The 18625-nt window shown below is 40.0% G+C and overlaps 1 protein-coding gene across 2 annotated transcripts in view; it reads left to right on the top strand.

The window, feature by feature from the left end:
* Nucleotides 1-18625, top strand: part of FBXL17 (F-box and leucine rich repeat protein 17) — a 520630-nt gene that overhangs the window by 198596 nt on the left and 303409 nt on the right. Inside the window, exon 7 of one of the 2 annotated variants that reach the window (XM_055565819.1) lies at nucleotides 17018-17457. The exons of the other annotated variant lie outside the window; for it this stretch is intronic. Coding sequence (XP_055421794.1) covers nucleotides 17018-17078 — 61 coding nt within the window. The 3' untranslated portion in view covers nucleotides 17079-17457. Of the gene's footprint in view, nucleotides 1-17017; nucleotides 17458-18625 lie in introns of those variants that run through there. 2 annotated transcript variants of the gene reach the window in all.

The following is an 18625-nucleotide window of genomic DNA, read 5'->3' as shown; positions in this document are numbered from 1 at the left end:
ATGCTGCTTTTAACTAAAAGATCAGCGCTTTCCAAAAGTATTCTAAAAATTAGGTTATTTATTCTCAGTTAAAAAAAAAAACATATCCCCGGAACTTTAGGGCCGGGGCAGCTCTATGAGAGGTTTTAAAATACAGTGACATCTCCCTGGAGCTTGTGTTTTGCAGGAGTGCCCTGGGGAGGACACGGCGGAATGCCGGGGGCGAACCGCTAGAGGGAAGGCACTCAACACGCTCATTTCCCTTTGCTCTGTCTTGCTCTGTTTTTCCAGCCCTCTGGCTTGCAGGTTTATTAAAATGCTAATGATGTTTATTCTATTTTTATTGGCAGCTCTCCAGATTTGATTATTGATATATCTGAGTAACAGTGAAATGCAACATCAAGGTCTCACTTGACTCTTTTCCTGAGATTTTTGTCAGTAGAAATATAAATAACCACTATGTCAACTGGATCATATTGTAGTTTTTTATCTGTATAAGAGTGAAATGTTACAAAAGCACTGTCAGCTCTGGGAATGAGCATTTATAGGGTCGTGGACTCCATCCTTAGGAGCGTGTTCTGTCCTGCTCTCTGAGGAATAATCATATTGCCAGTAACGAGTGCCTGCGTGGGTGCATGGGCTTTCGTTGCTGTCCTCATTTTCTGGCCTTTGGTGTTTCACATCTTGTACAAACGGACTACCGTGTCCTGAGAGAGTATAGAGTAATCCACCATGACTGGCAAGGGGGTGAGGAGTTGCCATGTTTCCCCCTGCTCTTTCTGCAGGTTTTTACCACAGAGCCTTGGGGTTCAGAAGGCTTCTGAGGATGCCTCCCGGGGCTCTTGTTTCGCTGTTTCGAAGCTGAGGCCCCAGGCTCACCCGTGGCTTGGCCAGGTCTGCGCAGCGTGCTTCTGCGGAGGGTGGGCCGGGAACTGGCTCCCCTGGGCTCTCAGGCTACTTGGTTCCACGCTGCTGAGCTTGGCCCCCACCTTCCATTGTAGCCACTTATTTGCCGTCAACGCTTGTTTTCTTTCATGGCCTAGAATGGAACTGGAGTGTCTCTTAGGTTGTGCACTCTTGTATTTCTTTGATGCGCCTTTGTAAAAATAACAACACATACACAAGGAGGTTTTTAGTAATTTTTCTTTTTTTAAAGTGGAGACGACCTAAAATCTCATTATTGAAATCCTTCCATTGTTGACATTTTGGTGACTGTATTTTTAGATACGCACATGTGTCCATGTCCTCCCACTGCCTCTTTCTGGAATTATGTTGTGTTTGCTATTTTGCTCTCTGTATTTATGTCAACAATATACTATGGATTTACTTTTATTTTGATAAATACAGATCTGTGTCACCATTTCTCAAGAATATATGGTAGGGTTTAACATATTGTATGAAATGGTGTCAGACTTTATTTTTCTGGGCTCCAAAATCATTACAGATGGTGACTGCAGCCATGAAATTAAAAGACGCTTACTCCAACCTAGATAGCATATTGAAAAGCAGAGACATTACTTTGCCAACAAAGGTTCGTCTAGTCAAGGCTATGGTTTTTCCTGTGGTCATGTATGGATGTGAGAGTTGGACTGTGAAGAAGGCTGAGCGCGGATGAATTGATGCTTTTGAACTGTGGTGTTGGAGAAGACTCTTGAGAGTCCCTTGGACTGCAAGGAGATCCAACCAGTCCATTCTGAAAGAAATCAGCCCGGGGATTTCTTTGGAAGGAATGATGCTCAAGCTGAAACTCCAGTACTTTGGCCACCTCATGCGAAGAGTTGACTCATTGGAAAAGACTCTGATGCTGGGAGGGATTGGGGGCAAGAGGAGAAGAGGACGACAGAGGATGAGATGGCTGGATGGCATCACTGACTCGATGGACATGAGTCTGAGTGAACTCCAGGAGTTGGTGATGGACAGGAGGCCTGGCATGCTGCGATTCATGGGGTTGCAAAGAGTCGGACACGACTGAGCAACTGATCTGGTCTGATCTGATCTGAATTTCTTATTGATAGATATTCTAATAATTTCTAGTATGATGAATATTCTTATACCTATGTCTTTGTATACTTTGAATTTTTGTCTACTTAGGGTTAAGATCTTGAAATGGAATTTCTGCATATAAGGATAAATATACATATAAACTTTTACGTATCTTTCTCATTCCCCATAGAGTATATCAATATACGACTGTGTCCCTGGAGACGAATATCTGTTTCTCCACACCTGTGCCAACTCTGGATGTAATCATCACTTACGGTGCATTTAAAAATAACTTTAATGTTTAATAACTGAAAACTTATAATAAATTATTTCAACTTTAGTTCAGTCGCTCAGTTATGTCTGACTCTGCTACCCATGGACTGCAGCACACCAGGCCTCCTTGTCCATCACCAACTTCTAGAGCTTTCTCAAACTCATAACTATCGCGTTGGTGATAGCATACAACCATCTCATCCTCTGTTGTCCCCTTCTCCTCTTGCCTTCAGTCTTTCCCAGCATCAAGGGCTTTTTCAGTGAGTCAGTTCTTTGCATCAGGTGGCCAAAATATTTGCGTTTCAGCTTCAGCATCAGTCCTTCCAGTGAATACCCAGGACTGATCTCCTTTAGGATGGACTGGTTGGATCTCCTTGCAGTCCAAGGGACTCTTAAGAGTCTTCTCCAACACCACAGTTCAAAAGCATCAATTCTTCAATACTCTGCTTTCTTGATGGTCCAACTCTCACGTCCATACATGACTACTGGAAAAAACTTAGCTATGACTAGACAGACCTTTGTTGGCAAAGTAATGTCTCTGCTTTTTAATATGCTGTCTAGGTTGGTCATAACTTTTCTTCCAAGGAGCAGGCGTCTTTGACTTTCATGGCTGCAATCACCATCTGCAGTGATTTTGGAGCCCATAAAAATAAAATCTATCACTCTTTCCACTGTTTCCCCATCTGTTTGCCATGAAGTGATGGGACTGGATGCCGTGATCTTAGTTTTCTGAATGTTGAGCTTTAAGCCAGGTTTTACACTCTCCTCTTTCACTTTCATCAAGAGGCTCTTCATTTCTTCTTCACTTTCTGCCATAAGGGTGGTATCATCTGCATATCTGAGGTTATTGATATTTGTCCCAGCAATCTTGATTCCAGCTTGTGCTTCTTCCAGCCCAGCGTTTCTCATGATGTACTCTGCATAGAAGTTAAATAAGCAGGGTGACAATATGCAGCCTTGACGTACTCCTTTTCCTATTTGGAACCAGTCTGTTGTTCCATGTCCATGTCCATGTTGTTCCATGTTCTATTGCTTCTTGCCCTGCATACAGATTTCTCAGGAGGCAGGTCAGGTGGTCTGGTATTCCTGTTTAAGAATTTTCCACAGTTTATTGTGATCCACACAGTCAAAGGCTTTGGCATAGTCAATAAAGCAGAAGTAGATATTTTTCTGGAGTTTTCTTGCTTTTTCAATGATCCAACGGAAATGGCAATTTTATCTCTGGTTCCTCTACCTTTTCGAAATCCAGCTTGAACATCTGGAAGTTCTCGGTTTACATATTAATGCAGCCTGACTTGGAGAATGTTGAGCACTACTTTGCTAGCGTGTGAGGTGAGTGCAGTAGTGCAGTAGTTTGAGCATCCTTTGGCGTTGCCTGTCTTTGGGATTGGCTGGAAAACTGACCTTTTCCAGTCCTGTTGAATTATCATTAGATAAATTATTTAAGCATGTGTGTTTTCCACTAAGAGACAGTACAGCATAGTAGTTATGTCTGGAGCCAGCCAGTCTGGATCTGAGTCCTGACTCTGCCACTTGCTGCCTGTTTGTCACCGGGTGAGTTCCGCAGCCTCCTTCTGTCTTCTCCTGTCTGTAAATGAAGATTGCAGTAATGCCCACTCCATCATGTTTCTGTCTGACTTAAATGTGGCTGAGCATGTGAAGCGCTCAGGACAGGTCCTGGCACATCCTGCACTACCGCGTGCGTGCCTGCTGCACTCTTGTTATTCTTGCTGTCAGTCAGTGAGCATTTGATTTCCACCTGCAGTTCACGGGGCACAGTGCTGGAATGTGGGGTTTGAGACACAAGTACCCCAGTGATCAAAAAGACCCACCACATACCCAAAGAAGCAAGACAGAAATGAATGAAGAGTTTTGTAATCAAGTTAAATAGCAGCACAAAACTACACCATAAGAACAGACATGCACTAGAATATCATTAATTAGCACAGGACTGGCATATTCCTAAAACAGGAAGAGCAGTCTCAAAGTTTATAATACTTAGAATAGTGACACCAAAATTTCCTCTCCTGTGTTGTATTCTTTTTTTCCAACTCCTTTGTGATTTAGAGTGAATGTTATGTCTAAATCGGTGCAGCACAGTCTTGGTTTGTGTCTGGCTTAATGTCATTGTTGGGTGATAAATTTCATGGTCACTCTTTTATCTGAATTATAACTTTCTGTGGATGTCATTGTGATGATGTGATGTCAAATTCTTGCTTTGGCCTGGGAGCTGTTTTGACCGTTATCTTTGCTTATTTGTTATATATGGATCAATTTTATAGTTTAATTTAGAGGACAGTCTTATTTCCAGGTACTCAGGGGAAAGCTCATTCTTAACTATCAGTTACTGCTTAAAAATGTTAGAGGAGAAACTTGGTTTATTGCCAGAGAAAAATAGTTTATTGCCAGATTATTGATGATCCGGCATGTTGCATCTAGGTATCAATTGAGACTTTATTTTTCTGAAACCAAAGGGAGAAATATTTCAGGGTGAATTATGGCAGTTAGGTGGAAATTTTTAAATTTATAAATAAAACAGATCCACACTTCCTTAGAATTCTAACGTATTATTTTGCACACAAGTGTGCTTGTAATGCTAAACACATTTTCCAAATCTTCAGCGCAGATTTTGAAACCATTTGAACGCCGTGCGCTGCTGAGCCCTCAGCCCGCCGCCTGGTGCTGATTGCCAGTTGCGCCTGCTCGTCTGCCTGCTTTGCCGCTGGTGTCACACGTAAGGATGGAGAGTTCGGTTTTGAATCGAATAAATGGTGAGGAGGCTATAAAGGAGTAGAGGTTGACTGTGCTGGACCCTGGCAAAAAGGAAACGTTTTTAAGCTCTTTCATTGTAACTGTCCCTTAGTTAGGTAATATCAAGTGTTAAAGGGAGATGCTTATCACATTTGGATTTATTGTGTAGGAAATTCGTGTTCTGGATCATAATGTGTCTAGATGACTGCTTTTTCAGACCTAGATGAGAACACTGTAGTATTATAGTATGAATGTTTAAGTCGATGTGATGTGTATTCCCTCCCCACCCCCACCCCCGCCTTTTTTGACCGCTGATTCTGTGCCAGGCACTGAACTTAGTATTGGCAAGACATAGTTGAATAAGAAATGGTCTCTGCCTCTTGGAGGTGGCGAGAGGCTAATAAGACTAGTGAATAGGCATAAGATTCTAAAAACCTCCCTGCATGTCATTTTAGAATAAGAGCAGAAACCACTCACACTTCCATAGAGCACTGACTCTGCTGCCACTGTTTAAGTGCGCTGCATATAGTAAGTTCCTAACAACCCTGTGAGGCAGGCACTACTGTTGTTCCCATTGTTTTCAAATGAGGAAATCAAGGCATGAGAGATTAAGTTGCCCGTTGTCACGTAAATAAAATATAATTCTTCTACCCCAAGTGAACCCTGTAGAGAAGTAGTATTCACATATTTCTTTTATGTCTGATGAACATTAGAAGAAGTAAGTGTTGCGTGACCCAAGAATTGGTGAGAGAAAATTCCAGAGCATGTTTTTGTTTATCATTTATTCACTGGCCAGGTATTTGTCAGACACTTACCATGACTGGACATTTGGGGAAGGACAGTTGGCAGAACCTCTGTGTTCCCTGCCTTCGTGGAGTACTTGGCAGTGCTTGCCTCTAACACAGCCAGGCCACTTCTGGGTGGGTGTGATGCTTTTGCTGCTTTTCATTTTCATCAGTTCTATGCACTTTGTTGAACACGCTCTGAAACCCTGTTTGCTGTTCCTATAATCGAGGGAGTCAGCATTCTCCAATTTGCACGAACAGGTAGTTTTTAATTACCGTACATTGCACTTGTGTGTAATCTGGAATGTTACATATTGTACAGTGACCTCCTTTAACTGCTGTTTATATATTAATACCAAATCTCATTGCTCTACTGATGAAAGATGCTGGTTCCTGGCTCTCATTTATATTTTCCAGCTTATTTTCAGTGACTAAGAGGGATAGAAGTGCAATTGTATTCCTACTGCAGTTATATTCCATTTTGCATATTGGGGGATGAATAAACTTTTCCTGTCCAAATGAAACTAATTCTGGGTGCCGAGTTGCCTTGTAATTGCCCCGCATGTGACTGCCAGCTACGGCAGCTCTGGGGAGAGAGGCTGACCTGTGTGGAGGCCTTGGGATGCTAGTGGGTAGTGCCTGGTGATGAGAACTCACCCACTGGTTTTGCACTGTTGTTTTTTTATTTTTCCTTTTAATATGCCAGGATTCTCCCCCCAGGGTCTCACAGAGAGGTGATCACGTAAGTGCAATCTGGGCTGCTGAAAAAGAAATCTCCCACCTGTCCTTCAGGGACCTGGTGTCTCCCACCTTGGAGGCAAAATGGCGTAGGAGCTGGCTGACCTTCACCCGAGACCCAGGAACAGGGTGAGCAAAAGGGTGGGCTCTGCTTCCTTTCCAGCCTCTGCCAAGGGTCTTCTGGGAGGACTGACGCTGGCTGTTCCTTTGGACCCCTGTCAAGACTCTTGCCTTCCTGCTGAATTATGCGGGCTGGGGAAGGCATCCCTGCAGGGACCACAATTAGGGATTTTAACGTGATTGTTTTTAGATTTCTGCTCCTGCTTTCCCTCCATGTGTCCCAAGTAACATCTTCATTCTTTTTTTTTTTTTTTTTAACTTTTTTACTTTCAAACTTGTTTTAGGACTTTTTTTTTTAATGTTTGTAATTTTTATTTCAGCTTTATTGAGATGTAACTGTTAAAGGAAAATTATTTATATTTAAGGTGTACAATGAGCTTCCCTGGTGGTTCAGATGGTAAAAGCGTCTGCTTGCAATGCGGGAGACCTGGGTTCAATCCCTGGGTTGGGAAGATCCCCTAGCGAGGGAAATGGCAGCCGACTCCAGTGTTCTTGCCTGGAGAATCCCATGGATGGAGGAGCCTGGCGGGCTACAGTCCATGGGGTCGCAAAGAGCTGGACATGATTGAGCGGCTTCACTTCCCTTCAAGGTGCACAATGTGATAATAAACATTTACACTGTGAAAAATCACCCCAGTCAGGTTAACTAGCATACCGATAACCTCACATCCTGAGCCCTACTGTGTGTGTGTGGTGAGAGCACTTGAGACATATTCTCAAGCATATAGTACAGCTTTTTTTTTTGTTGTTGCTGTTATTTTTTTCTGCAAAAACTGTTTCTTTTCTCCCATTTGGTGCTGACCTCGGGAGGGGGCTCCAGGGTGGTGGAAAAGCTGCGCGAGGGCTCCAGGGAGAGGCTTCAGGAGCTCAACCCCAGAGCGGCTCTTCCCAGGCCATGGGCTCTCGGGCAGCCCTCCCAGAGGGGCCCCCAGCCGCCTGCAGGGTGCGCGGTGGTCTCCCCGCTCCCACTGGACGCGCTCCCCGGAAAGTCAGGCCGTCCAGGGCACTTCTCCAGGCTCCTCTCCTGGAGGACGCAGCTCCGGAGCGGCTGGGCTGGACGCGCCTGTGGTGAGGCAGCTTCTCCCGCCCGGGCAGAAGGCCCGGCCACCGGGCTGCTTTTGCATCAAGGGACGCCAGGCGCACTGGCCTCCCCCAGCCGGTGGGGGAGAAGGCCCGGGCCTGCCGGGGAGAGGAGGAGGTGTATGGGGCCCGCCGCGGGGCGTCATGGCCGCAGGGGGAGAGGCCTACACAGAGGAGGTGTTCGGGGTCTGTGGGCTGCGCCGTGGCCACCGGGAAGAGGCCTGCACGGAGGAGGTGTGCGGGGCCCGCGGCTGCAGCCTGGCTGCCTGGTGGACGGCGGCCTGCGGGCTGGCTTTATTCCCAGTGGGGCGCTGCCTCTCGGTAGACGGAAAGGACTTTCCGCGGGTGTTTTCATCTTCAGTGCAGATGTCAACATAGAACGCAAATTTATGGAAAACTGCTCTTCTTATTGGTGGCTCATTTTCCCCCAATAGAATGCCAACCCAGTTTTACTCTGCGTTTTCAAGGCTAGTTGACTGAGAGCTTTCTTCCTCTCTTTACTTCAGAAGTACTGGTTTGTCTAATTACTGTACTGTAGTTACAATTATACAGAAAAGGTCAGTCTAGTCATTGCCAATTAAAGTCGGAAAAAGCTGCATTTATAACCACTAAGAGCCATTATGTCAATTTAATGCTGTTCATCAGTGTGTAACCCGTCTTCTAGGATATATAAATCTCATTTTGATATTATGGTACACTCACCCTTTTAAAGGCCTTTGGTGCTACAGAGAAGAGATTATTGCAAGTGACATATTAATCGCACTTTCACTGTGTCTCTTCATGGATTTTAGGACTTGGGTTTTGTAAAACTTGATCATCATAGTAAGTAGGAATGGGCCTTCCAGTCACTGGTTGATCCTTTTATTTCTGATTATTTGACAAAATAACCTGTCCTGATGTAGGTTTTCTAACGTTTTCCGGTGACTAACACGGATACACTATTTAACTGAAATTCTCATTGCCATCATGTTTCATTTTAGATACAGGGAAAACCTAGAAACTGTTACTGTCCTGATGAGAAGATAATCCTGGGACCTAAGCTGATTTATTGTTGCTATTTTCTTTTCTTTGCTAGTTTCACTTTTGTATCTGTGTAGCATTTAAGGATTTTCAGCATCATGGATTTAATATGTTAGGAAAACATGATTGAAAATGAAATATTTGTGTTAATTTCACCCCCTTATGAAAAGTTGGAACCCTTCTCAATATATCTTTATATCCTGGGCAGGGTGTTTCACAAATCACCAGGCTTTTGCAGATCTGAAATGTTATCTTAGGTAACCCTTTTGCCTTATTAGTTTTTTTTTTTGAATAAAATTGCATAGTGTTTTGAATCAATAAGAAGGGGGAAGTGGGAAATTTGAGTTTGTCTGGCCTTGACTTGTGAAAGCCCTGAGAACATACCTACAACTTAATACTCCAGAGTACACGTCTCTGTTTAGAGCAATTGTCTATGATGTTAGCCGAGGACGTTCTTATCCTTATTCTCTGAGACTTTATAAATCTGAAAGATGGGATCATTAATTGAAATACCACCATTTCCTTGCTAGGGACCTCCCTGCTATCTTGATTCCTTTTTCCCTGTTCCATTAAGGTTCAAGGTTTACCTTGAGGCCTATGAAACTCCCCTTAGCTGTCTTTGCCTCTTTCAGTATTCTGCACCCAAGAGAAAATGTAAAACTGAGTAGACTTATCATGGCTCTCTTTTCTTGCTTTAGCTCTTAGAAGCTATTGTCTTGAATTCCTGAATCTGAATATGTCATAGTTGATTGCATTACTCTCCCCATCAAGTCTGCCTTGCTCTATGTCAAACCAGGGCTGAGATATTTCACTTTTCTTCAAAATAACTTTTTTCCTGACCCTCCAGAAATCACATTTTGGATGGAATTGATTTTATGGTCCTTGGTCTGGATGTCCGCTTGGATAGCCCCTGGCTCCTGTGCACACACACTGTTAGAAGTTGGCTGTTACTGCTTTATAGTCACAGTTTTATTTGTGGAAATTTGATATCTTTATTATAAAACATAGCACTTCCTATTTAAACCTCTCCTTTTTGAGGTTTACAGTTTTCTTATTATAGGTCCTATGTATTTCATATTAATTTAGTTTTATATATTTACTGATTTTCTTGCTATAGTGAATGATATCAATTTGACCTTTTCTAATTGGTTATTATTGGTCAATAAGAGTATACATTTTTGTATACTTTAAATACACTTTTGTATATAAATTTTATAACTGACCATGTTTCTGATTATATAGTTTCTAATAGTTTTATAGTTGATTCTCTTGGCTCATAAAGGTAGACAGTCACACCATTTGAAGATAATGATAAATTTACCCTCTTTTTAAAAAGATTTTGACTTTTATTTCCTTTTATTATATTCTATTCATTCATATATTTGATCATAATTTTAAAAAATCCTCTTGTTCTTCCTGTAAACTTTCTCTAGCCACCCCCCCCCCCTTTTAAAAAAGCAGTTATATTAAGTGAAACAAAATGGTAACAAGTATTAATGGAAAGTTACCTCTGGGTAATTAAGGTTGAAGGGTGATTTATAGAAATAATTGGTGCATCAATTTTATTTAACGCTGAACATTTAAAAGGCTAAACTGAATTTTACTTTTGTTTTTGAGTCCTATCAAGTATAAATTTATTGGCTTTCAGAGGCTTTTTTCTTTTATCTTTTCTTTTTCTTATGGAGCCATATTAAAGTTTGGCTCTTCTCAGTATCATTATATAATTTATTTTGTCTATAGTGTAGTGAAACTAATAAATGCATCTATGCCTTCTAGTTTTTTTTTTTTTAAGAAAAATCAAAGTTGAATTCACTGGTTATTTGGATATTCATTGACTATTCCTAAAACTCTATAGAACACAGCTAACATGATGTCTCAAATAAAGAAGTGTCATACTGGATTTTGTTGCATTTTCTCTTAAAAAAGCTAACCTTCCTATAAGAGATACCTGGTCATATTTCCATGACTAGATCTATATAAAGCATACTTTATAGTAATGATTTAAAATTTTAGAATATTTGTTGATGGAATGTATTTTAATGAGTCTAAATTGTACTGCAAAATAAATTGAATGGAAAAATCTTTTGAAAAAAATCTTCCCCTCTTAACTTACTTATACTTTAAAAAATTCCTTTAATTATCTCACATTTGTATGTTGTTCTTAGCTTACTCTTTTTTTCCCAGTTAGTTCAGTGCCATTTATAGGAGTGCATGAAGTGAAAAATCGAATACTACATGATGCATAATCAGATGGTGGATATTTGCATATGTAACAGCTAGATCTAATTCTTACATGTTGATATAAAATAAATTTATTGAAACTCTTGTTTTTTAATTTGAATAATATAGATCATTTCAAGAATGCTTAAAAATATAATTATATTACTTAATAGATTGTTAGTTTAGTAATTTGTGTAACTAGTTATGCTGGTTCCCACTGTTTTAATTTTCTTCTTTTTTAGGGGGGTGTTTGTCATGCATAAAAGCTAACATGCATTAGAATCAAATTATTATTTTTGGAACTTCAGATAAGAGCAGAAGTGCTGCTGTTCTTCTTTGTGTGTTTTGATATATTTTAAGAAAAACTCCCATTTTAGACAGATACATTAAATGACTGTTAATACCTGTTTTATGAACAGATGAAAATTTGCTGATACTAAGTGTTTTAATAATAACACATTTAAAATTCCTCCAAGTAAGGATAAACAAACTGTGTCAGTTGATTTAGAGTAATATGCTACCAGCAAGCTTTGATACTTTCTCTACTCCAGAAATTTTTAAATCCCCAAGTTGTGAAAATGCAGTTATTCTTTTTTTGTACTTTAGTATAGTATGTTTAGAATATACAAGTAGGACTTTGTAACCAGAATGACATTAATATACATTTCGCCAGAAGTTTTTGATATCAAGTATATAAATTTTGTTCCTAGATTATATATTATATAATATATAATATATATTACTCTATAATATATGAAATGAATTTTGTCCTGTTGCTTAATTGTTTGAACTCAAACATGCATGTATATGTTTGAGCCAGAAGTTTTTGATATCAAATATATAAATTTTGTTCCTAGATTATATATTATATATTATATAATATATAATCTATATTACTCAATAATATATTACTCTATAATATATGAAATGAATTTTGTCCTGTTGCTTAATTGTTTGAACTCAAACATGCATGTATATGTTTGAGCACCTAATGTGTTCTGATTGGTATTGGGCACAAAAAGGTAAATAAATAATATGGTCTCTTATCTTAAGTTGCTCATCAGCATCAATAAGAAGAAAGACAGATTAATAGATGAATAACTATAGCATAGTATGATGCTTTCTGTAAATCAAGAGAAATAAAAACCAATCCCTTAGTAGGGTCAAGGCAAATATTCACCCCAAATTTTAGTAGTTTATAATAGATAAGACTGTATGTGGTTAATGAGAACCATGCATAAGCTGCTTCTAGTTCTCAGACAGTATAGAATCTGCCTGCAGTGCAGGAGACCTCGGTTCCATTCCTGGGTTGGAAAGATCCCCCTGAAGAAGGGAACGGCAACCCACTCCGGTATTCTTGTGTGGAGAAGCCCATGGATAGAGGAGCCTGGCAGGCTACAGTCCACGGGGTTGCAAAGAGTTGGACATGACTGAGCAATTTTCGCTTTCATAGAATTAAAATTAAATTTTGATTTGTGTCCCCTTTTTTTGGCAAAAGGTACCTTCTTGATTTGTAGTTCTGTGGTTGTCCAGACTGTCTCTCAGAATTCTGCAATTTTGATATGCTATAAGTTCAATTTAAAACACCACGCAGAGGGATGTCCCTGGTGGTCCTGTGCCTGAGACTCCATGCTCCCAGTGTAGGAGGCCTGGGTTCAATTCCTGATCAGGGAGCTAGATCCCTCCCACATGCTGCAACCAGACGACCCTGCATGTCCCAACTAAGTCCAGCACAACCAAATAAAGAAACAAACAAACAAACAAACAAACGACTGTAGGGTATGACTCAGTGAAAGTGAAGTTGCTCAGTCGTGTCCGACTCGTTGCATCCCCTTGGACTGTAGCCCACCAGGCTCCTCCGTCCATGGGATTTTCCAGGCAAGAATACTGGAGTGGGTTACCATTTCCTTCTCCAGGAGATCTTCCCAACCCAGGGATTGAACCTAGGTCTCCCGCGTTGTAGGCAGACTCTTTAACGTCTGAGCCAGAAGTTCTGAAAGAATGAATTCTTAAATCCAGTGAGCCACATTAGAGCTACAGAAAAATGTTTAAAATGTGTCCCTGTGTACACTTATCAAAATATCCTTTCATATTTTGTATGACATGGAAAAAGTTGATACAAATTTTATAAAAAGTGTGACTGTTTGTAAAGTATATTGCCTAGTCTGTTGGATACTCTGCTCAACCCTTATAACCCTTCTTGATGGTGAACAGCCTCATGGGCTGGGAACTGATTGGAAATGACAGTTCCTGTTGCACAGCTAATACAGGTCATAAAACAAGCAACAACGACTACCTTTGTGTAAGAATTTTATTTTTTGTTCATTGTGGATTTTTGCAATTATTTTTTTTTTACATATTGCACCAAATGCTTAATGATCTTGATCATTAAGTATTTTTGGTGCCCCTTTACGTTTTGTGCTTCTGGTTTAATCTTTGGAGGGAATATAGTAGTTATTTTATTTTAGTATCTGCTTTTTAAAAAATATCAGTCACCTATGTATTCGGGTTCATAGAGGATTGTGAGTATAAAATCTTTAGAACTCATCGAGTCTAATCTCTTTTTTCATGGATGAAGCAACTGCTCATAGTGGCCAAGTTGAGACTAGATGTCCTTATTCACTGTGGTTTCTGCCGGCCATTTAGGCTTTACTGTGGAACAATGCATCATTTAAGTCAAACATTTTGTTTTAACCTTTGATATTAAAGTTCCTGAGGAGAAAGAATGTCATTGGAGCATACTGTATTGTATTCATTACTGAAGGCATTAATGCATATTGCTCATCCCTAGACCACTTACTTTAAAAGTCTGCCAGGTTTTTCACAGAGGAAAAAATGTAAGTGGAAACATAAATGTCCTTATTTAAATTCCTTTTCCATTTTGCATAACAGAAAGATCAATTTTGATTTTTATGGGTGACATTTGAGCCTAGGTCACAGTTACTTTTTCAAAAAGTTCTCCTATTATAATTATCTGTCTTAGGAGAGTTTCTTTTAGGTGTCTTCAGATGGCTCTGCTCTTTGTAGGATTGCCCTCTTGACTTCTGATTTGGGAATTAAGATTTTGATAGAAACCTTATCTCACCTTCCTATGTAGCTTGCTTCATTAGAGCTGATAAAGGTCCACAGCAAATACAGAACACTGGTGATAGGACAGGCAACCCAGTACAGATCTTTTAGGAGACAAGCTAAGAGTTTGATCGACAGATTGTCCTGTAATTTTGTGAAGCAAAGAAGATTTTCCTTATTAACCAATGAGACAACTGGGCTTGATTGGCTAAATTTAGTCCTACTTTTATTTTGATGACTTTTTTTTCTTTTTATAGAAAGTAAGGCAGTTTTTGTCCAGTATGAGCAAGGAGGTGACTACTATGCAAAATACTATATTTGAACCTTTTTCAAAGAAAATTCAAAAGGTTTAGAAAGAGGGGGAAAAGGGACTCTTTACACTGAGAACGTCAGCAAATTTATGTTAAAACTATTTTTGTTATTGTTTTCTTATTTAGTTGCTAAGTCATGTCCGACTGTTTCGCAGCCCCATGGACTGTAACCCGCCGTCTTCCTCTGTCTATGGGATTTCCCAGGCGAGAGTACTGGAGTGGAGTATGTTACTGTTTCCTTCTCCAGGGGATCTTCCCAGCCCAGGGATCAAACCTGTTTCTCCTGCATTGCAAGCAGATTCTTTCCATTGAGCCACCACTAAAGCCCAGTGAAAACTATAGGCTTCATGAAAAAGCCTTTTGGTATGTTCTTTAGATAAGCTTTCTGAGGAGAGTTTGGTTAATACAGCAATCATAGGGAGTGATGAGCCACATAAAAACCAAGGTTGTCATATTCACCAGTGATGCTAAAATTTCTGTGTGAAAAGTTGTAGGGGAAAAAATAATTTTATAACATCAAAGATTATTGTGAAGAGCAAAAGATACCTTTACAATATTGAAATCTAACAGACATTATCTTAATCAAGTGATTAATCAGAACCACCAGTAGTGGGGAAAATAGAGATAATGTGCCTTCAGATGTGATCCTGTGGAAATTATAGAATCTCCTGTAGTATTCTTTACAAAAATCCTTAATCTGAAATTAACCGCAAAACAGTAATTAGACACATCAAGTTACAGGACATCCTGTAAGAGTTTGTATGGATCCTTTCTTAAAAAGTGTCCGTGTGACAGAGCCATAAGGAACAGGTAGAGGAGCATGACAATTAAATGCAAAGCATGATTCACTGAATCCTGAATTGGAAAAACATCTGTTAAGAACATGATTGGGACTAGTGGAGATAGTGTGTATAAGAAAAAAAATGCTTGTATCAAAGTTTCTTGGGTGTGATAATGATATATAATTTAAGAGGAGAATGTCCCAGTTCTTTGATGTATTTATAGATAAAATGTTATGAGGTTTGCAACTTAATTTTAAAGAGATTCTACAAAGAAAAAACTGTATTGAGAGAGCAATACCACAAATGTGGTAAAAAGTTAATAAGTGATAAATCTAGGTGAGGGGATTTATAGGTATACATTCTACTTTTTTCCAGCATGCTTGAAATTTTTCAAAATTACAAGTTAAAAACAAACATCAGATCCTTAACTATATACAAGGTTGAAAGTTAAGGGGATAGGATTAGGGGGAATCGCCCAAGAGTTTACTGCCAGCATTTTTCTCTCTTTTATGCATTGGAGAAAAACGATCAAGGTGAAAAAGACTTACTTTTTTGAGCACAAGCCATATGGTATGTAAGAAAATAGAGAACCTGTGATATCTTAAAGTTAGGCTGTTATTTTCTATTCATAATAAATTAATGGAAAATTACCTTGGATTTGAAATGAGATGGGATGAGTGTGACTTCCTGGAAGGAGGACGAGTGTGGGCTGTGACGCCAGGGTCCCTGTATGGAGTGGGCTGCAGCCACTGTCATGGACTGCCCCATGAGCCCCCGATTGCAGTTGCCAGCCTTGCCATGTGTCGTGAGCAGTCAGTGAATAGGACTAGAGCCCCCTCTTTAGTGCTTTGTGCATGCGTAGTGCGCTTCAGAGTGGAAACTGAGGAGGCTTAAATGTAAGATCTGCTTGTGTTTAAGCAATCCAGATGGGTGAAAACCAGGGTAATGAGGAACCTCGTGCCAGTCAGAAACTGTCTTCAGCTAAGTCATTTTTCAAATGACAGTATCTCTTAATGTTTGCATATAATGATACGTATTATTCAGTTGTTTTACTGTTTTTGGCTATTTCATACAAGTCTCCTCCTTTTCCGTTAAAGCGTGTGATGTGTACATTGTTACGTGACTTACTCCAAGGCACTGATGGGTTCGGCGTGGTGGTGACGCAGTTGGTTCTGAGCATGGACCATCTAACTCGGCAGTTCTTTATTTCAGTATGCCTCCTGCACACCCACTCAGAGACAGGAAAGAATCTGCCTGCAATGCGGGAGCCCTGGGTTCGATCCCTGGGTTGGGAGGATCCCCTGGAGGAGGGCATGGCAACCCACTGCCGTATTCCTGCCTGGAGAATCCCCATGGACGGAGGAGCCTGGTGCGCTACTGTGCACCAGGGGGTGCACCAGGGGGTCTCAAAGAGTCGGACACGACTGAGCGACTAAGAACAGCACATATATAATAATAGTAATGATACTATTGTGGCCCATTTTCATATTCTGTGTTTTCTTCAGAATCTGTAGCACCATCTGCTGCTTGGTGGTAGTTATCATAATTATGTATAGTAATGCAGAGGATTAAGTGATTCACCTGTTTGCCCACTGAAACCCCTCCCTGACATCTGTCACCTTTGCATGAGGCTCTTCAGGTTTTCAGAGTCCTCTCAGCACATTCTTAGTCTTGCACATTTTATCATAGGTTTATCGCCTATATATGTAATCCTATATGAATAACTTAGATCACTCTGTATTTATTTCTTTATATAGATGAAATCATACTGGATAAATTCCCCTATGATTTGATTCTTTCACTCAAAATTATTTTTTCAGCTCCATCCATTTTGGATGGAGATGGAGTTTACTGTTCAGAATTTGACTGAATGAGCCTAACATAATTTATCTGTTTTATTTTGTAGTATATTTGGATTGTTTCCAGTTTGGGGCTATTACCATGTTGCTGCAATGCTGCTGAAATAAATGAATATTCTCCTAAGCACATGTGCAAAAGTTTCTTGAGAGTATATCCCTGGGAGTGTGACAGGTGAATTGTATGTAGGATTGTGCATGTTCCACTTCCCAGTGGAATATCAAACTGTTTTCAAAAGTGTTCAAATAAATTTACACTCAAAACAGAAGTGAATCAGAGTTCTTTTGTTCCATATTCTCACAAACGCCTGTGAGAACAGCTTCTTAATTATTGCTCACTCAGATGGTAAAAAATACGCCTGCAGTGCAGGAGACCCAGGTTTGATCCCTGGGTAGGGAAGATCCCTTGGAAAAGGGCATGGCTATCCACTCCAGTATTCTTGCCTGTAAAATTCCCTGGACAGAGAAGTGTGGTGGGCTACAGTCCATGGGGTCGCAAAGAGTCAGACACAGTTGAGAGATCACTAGTGAGATTTAAAAAGAACTATCATTGTAGTTTTAATTTGCATTTTCTGGATTAGGTAGCATGGTTTTCCATTTATTTAGGCCTTTTAAGGTCTTACAGTAAGATTTTATAATTTTCTTCCTCAAGAACTAGTACATATTTTATCAGTCTTAGATATGATATTGCTATTGTAAACTTTTTAAAAAATTTCCTGAGACTTGCTAGTATATAGAAATAAAATGAACTTTTAATGTTGATTTTTGTATCCAACAACTTTATTATCTTCTCTTATTAATATGTAAATTCTTTGGGGTTTTCTACGTAGCCAGTCACAACATTTGTCATTGATGACACTTTTTTTTCTTATCTATTGCTGCTTAACTGTTTGCTTTAGGCTCTTTTACTAGGTTCTTACAAGTTTAGAATTTCTATATTCTTCTGTTGAGAAAGTTTTATTACTCCATCATGACCCTCTTTTTCTCTGTTAATATTTTTGATTTCAGGTATTTTTTGTCTGAATATACATCAGACATTGACTTTCTTTTACTGTAAATAGTTTAATTGTAGCTGCAGAGCTTCAGTCAGTTAGTTCAGTCACCCAGTGGTGTCCAGCTCTCTGTGACCCCATGAACCACAGCACGCCAGGCCTCCGTGTCCATCACCAACTCCTGGAGTGTACTCAAACTCATGTCCTTTGAATCGGTATTGTCATCCAACCATCTCATATTCTGTCATTCCCTTCTCTTCCCGCCTTCAATCTTTCCCAGCATCAGTGTCTTTTCAAATGAGTCAGTTCTTCACATCAGGTGGTCAAAGTATTGGAATTTCAGCTTCAGCATCAGTCCTTCCAGTGAATATTCAGAATTGATTTCCTTTAGGATTGACTGGTTTGATCTCCCTGCAGTCCAAGGGACTCTCGAGAATCTTCTCCAACACCACAGTTCAAAAGTATCAGTTCTTTGGCGCTGAGCTTTCTTTATCGTCCACCTCCCACATCCACACGTGACCACTGGACGTGCAGAATGTCCATATGTGACTACTGCATGACAGCTGTGCGGTTTCTAATAGATTGGATTTTTAGACCAAGTTATTATATTTTTATCTATTTCAATCTCCTAACCTTTCTCCCCATATTCATTTTCACCTTCTTTTG

This window comes from Bubalus kerabau, chromosome 1 (assembly GCF_029407905.1).
Source record: "Bubalus kerabau isolate K-KA32 ecotype Philippines breed swamp buffalo chromosome 1, PCC_UOA_SB_1v2, whole genome shotgun sequence".
NCBI classification, from domain to species: Eukaryota; Metazoa; Chordata; class Mammalia; order Artiodactyla; family Bovidae; genus Bubalus; species Bubalus kerabau.
This window is presented reverse-complemented; position numbering and strand designations above follow the sequence as displayed.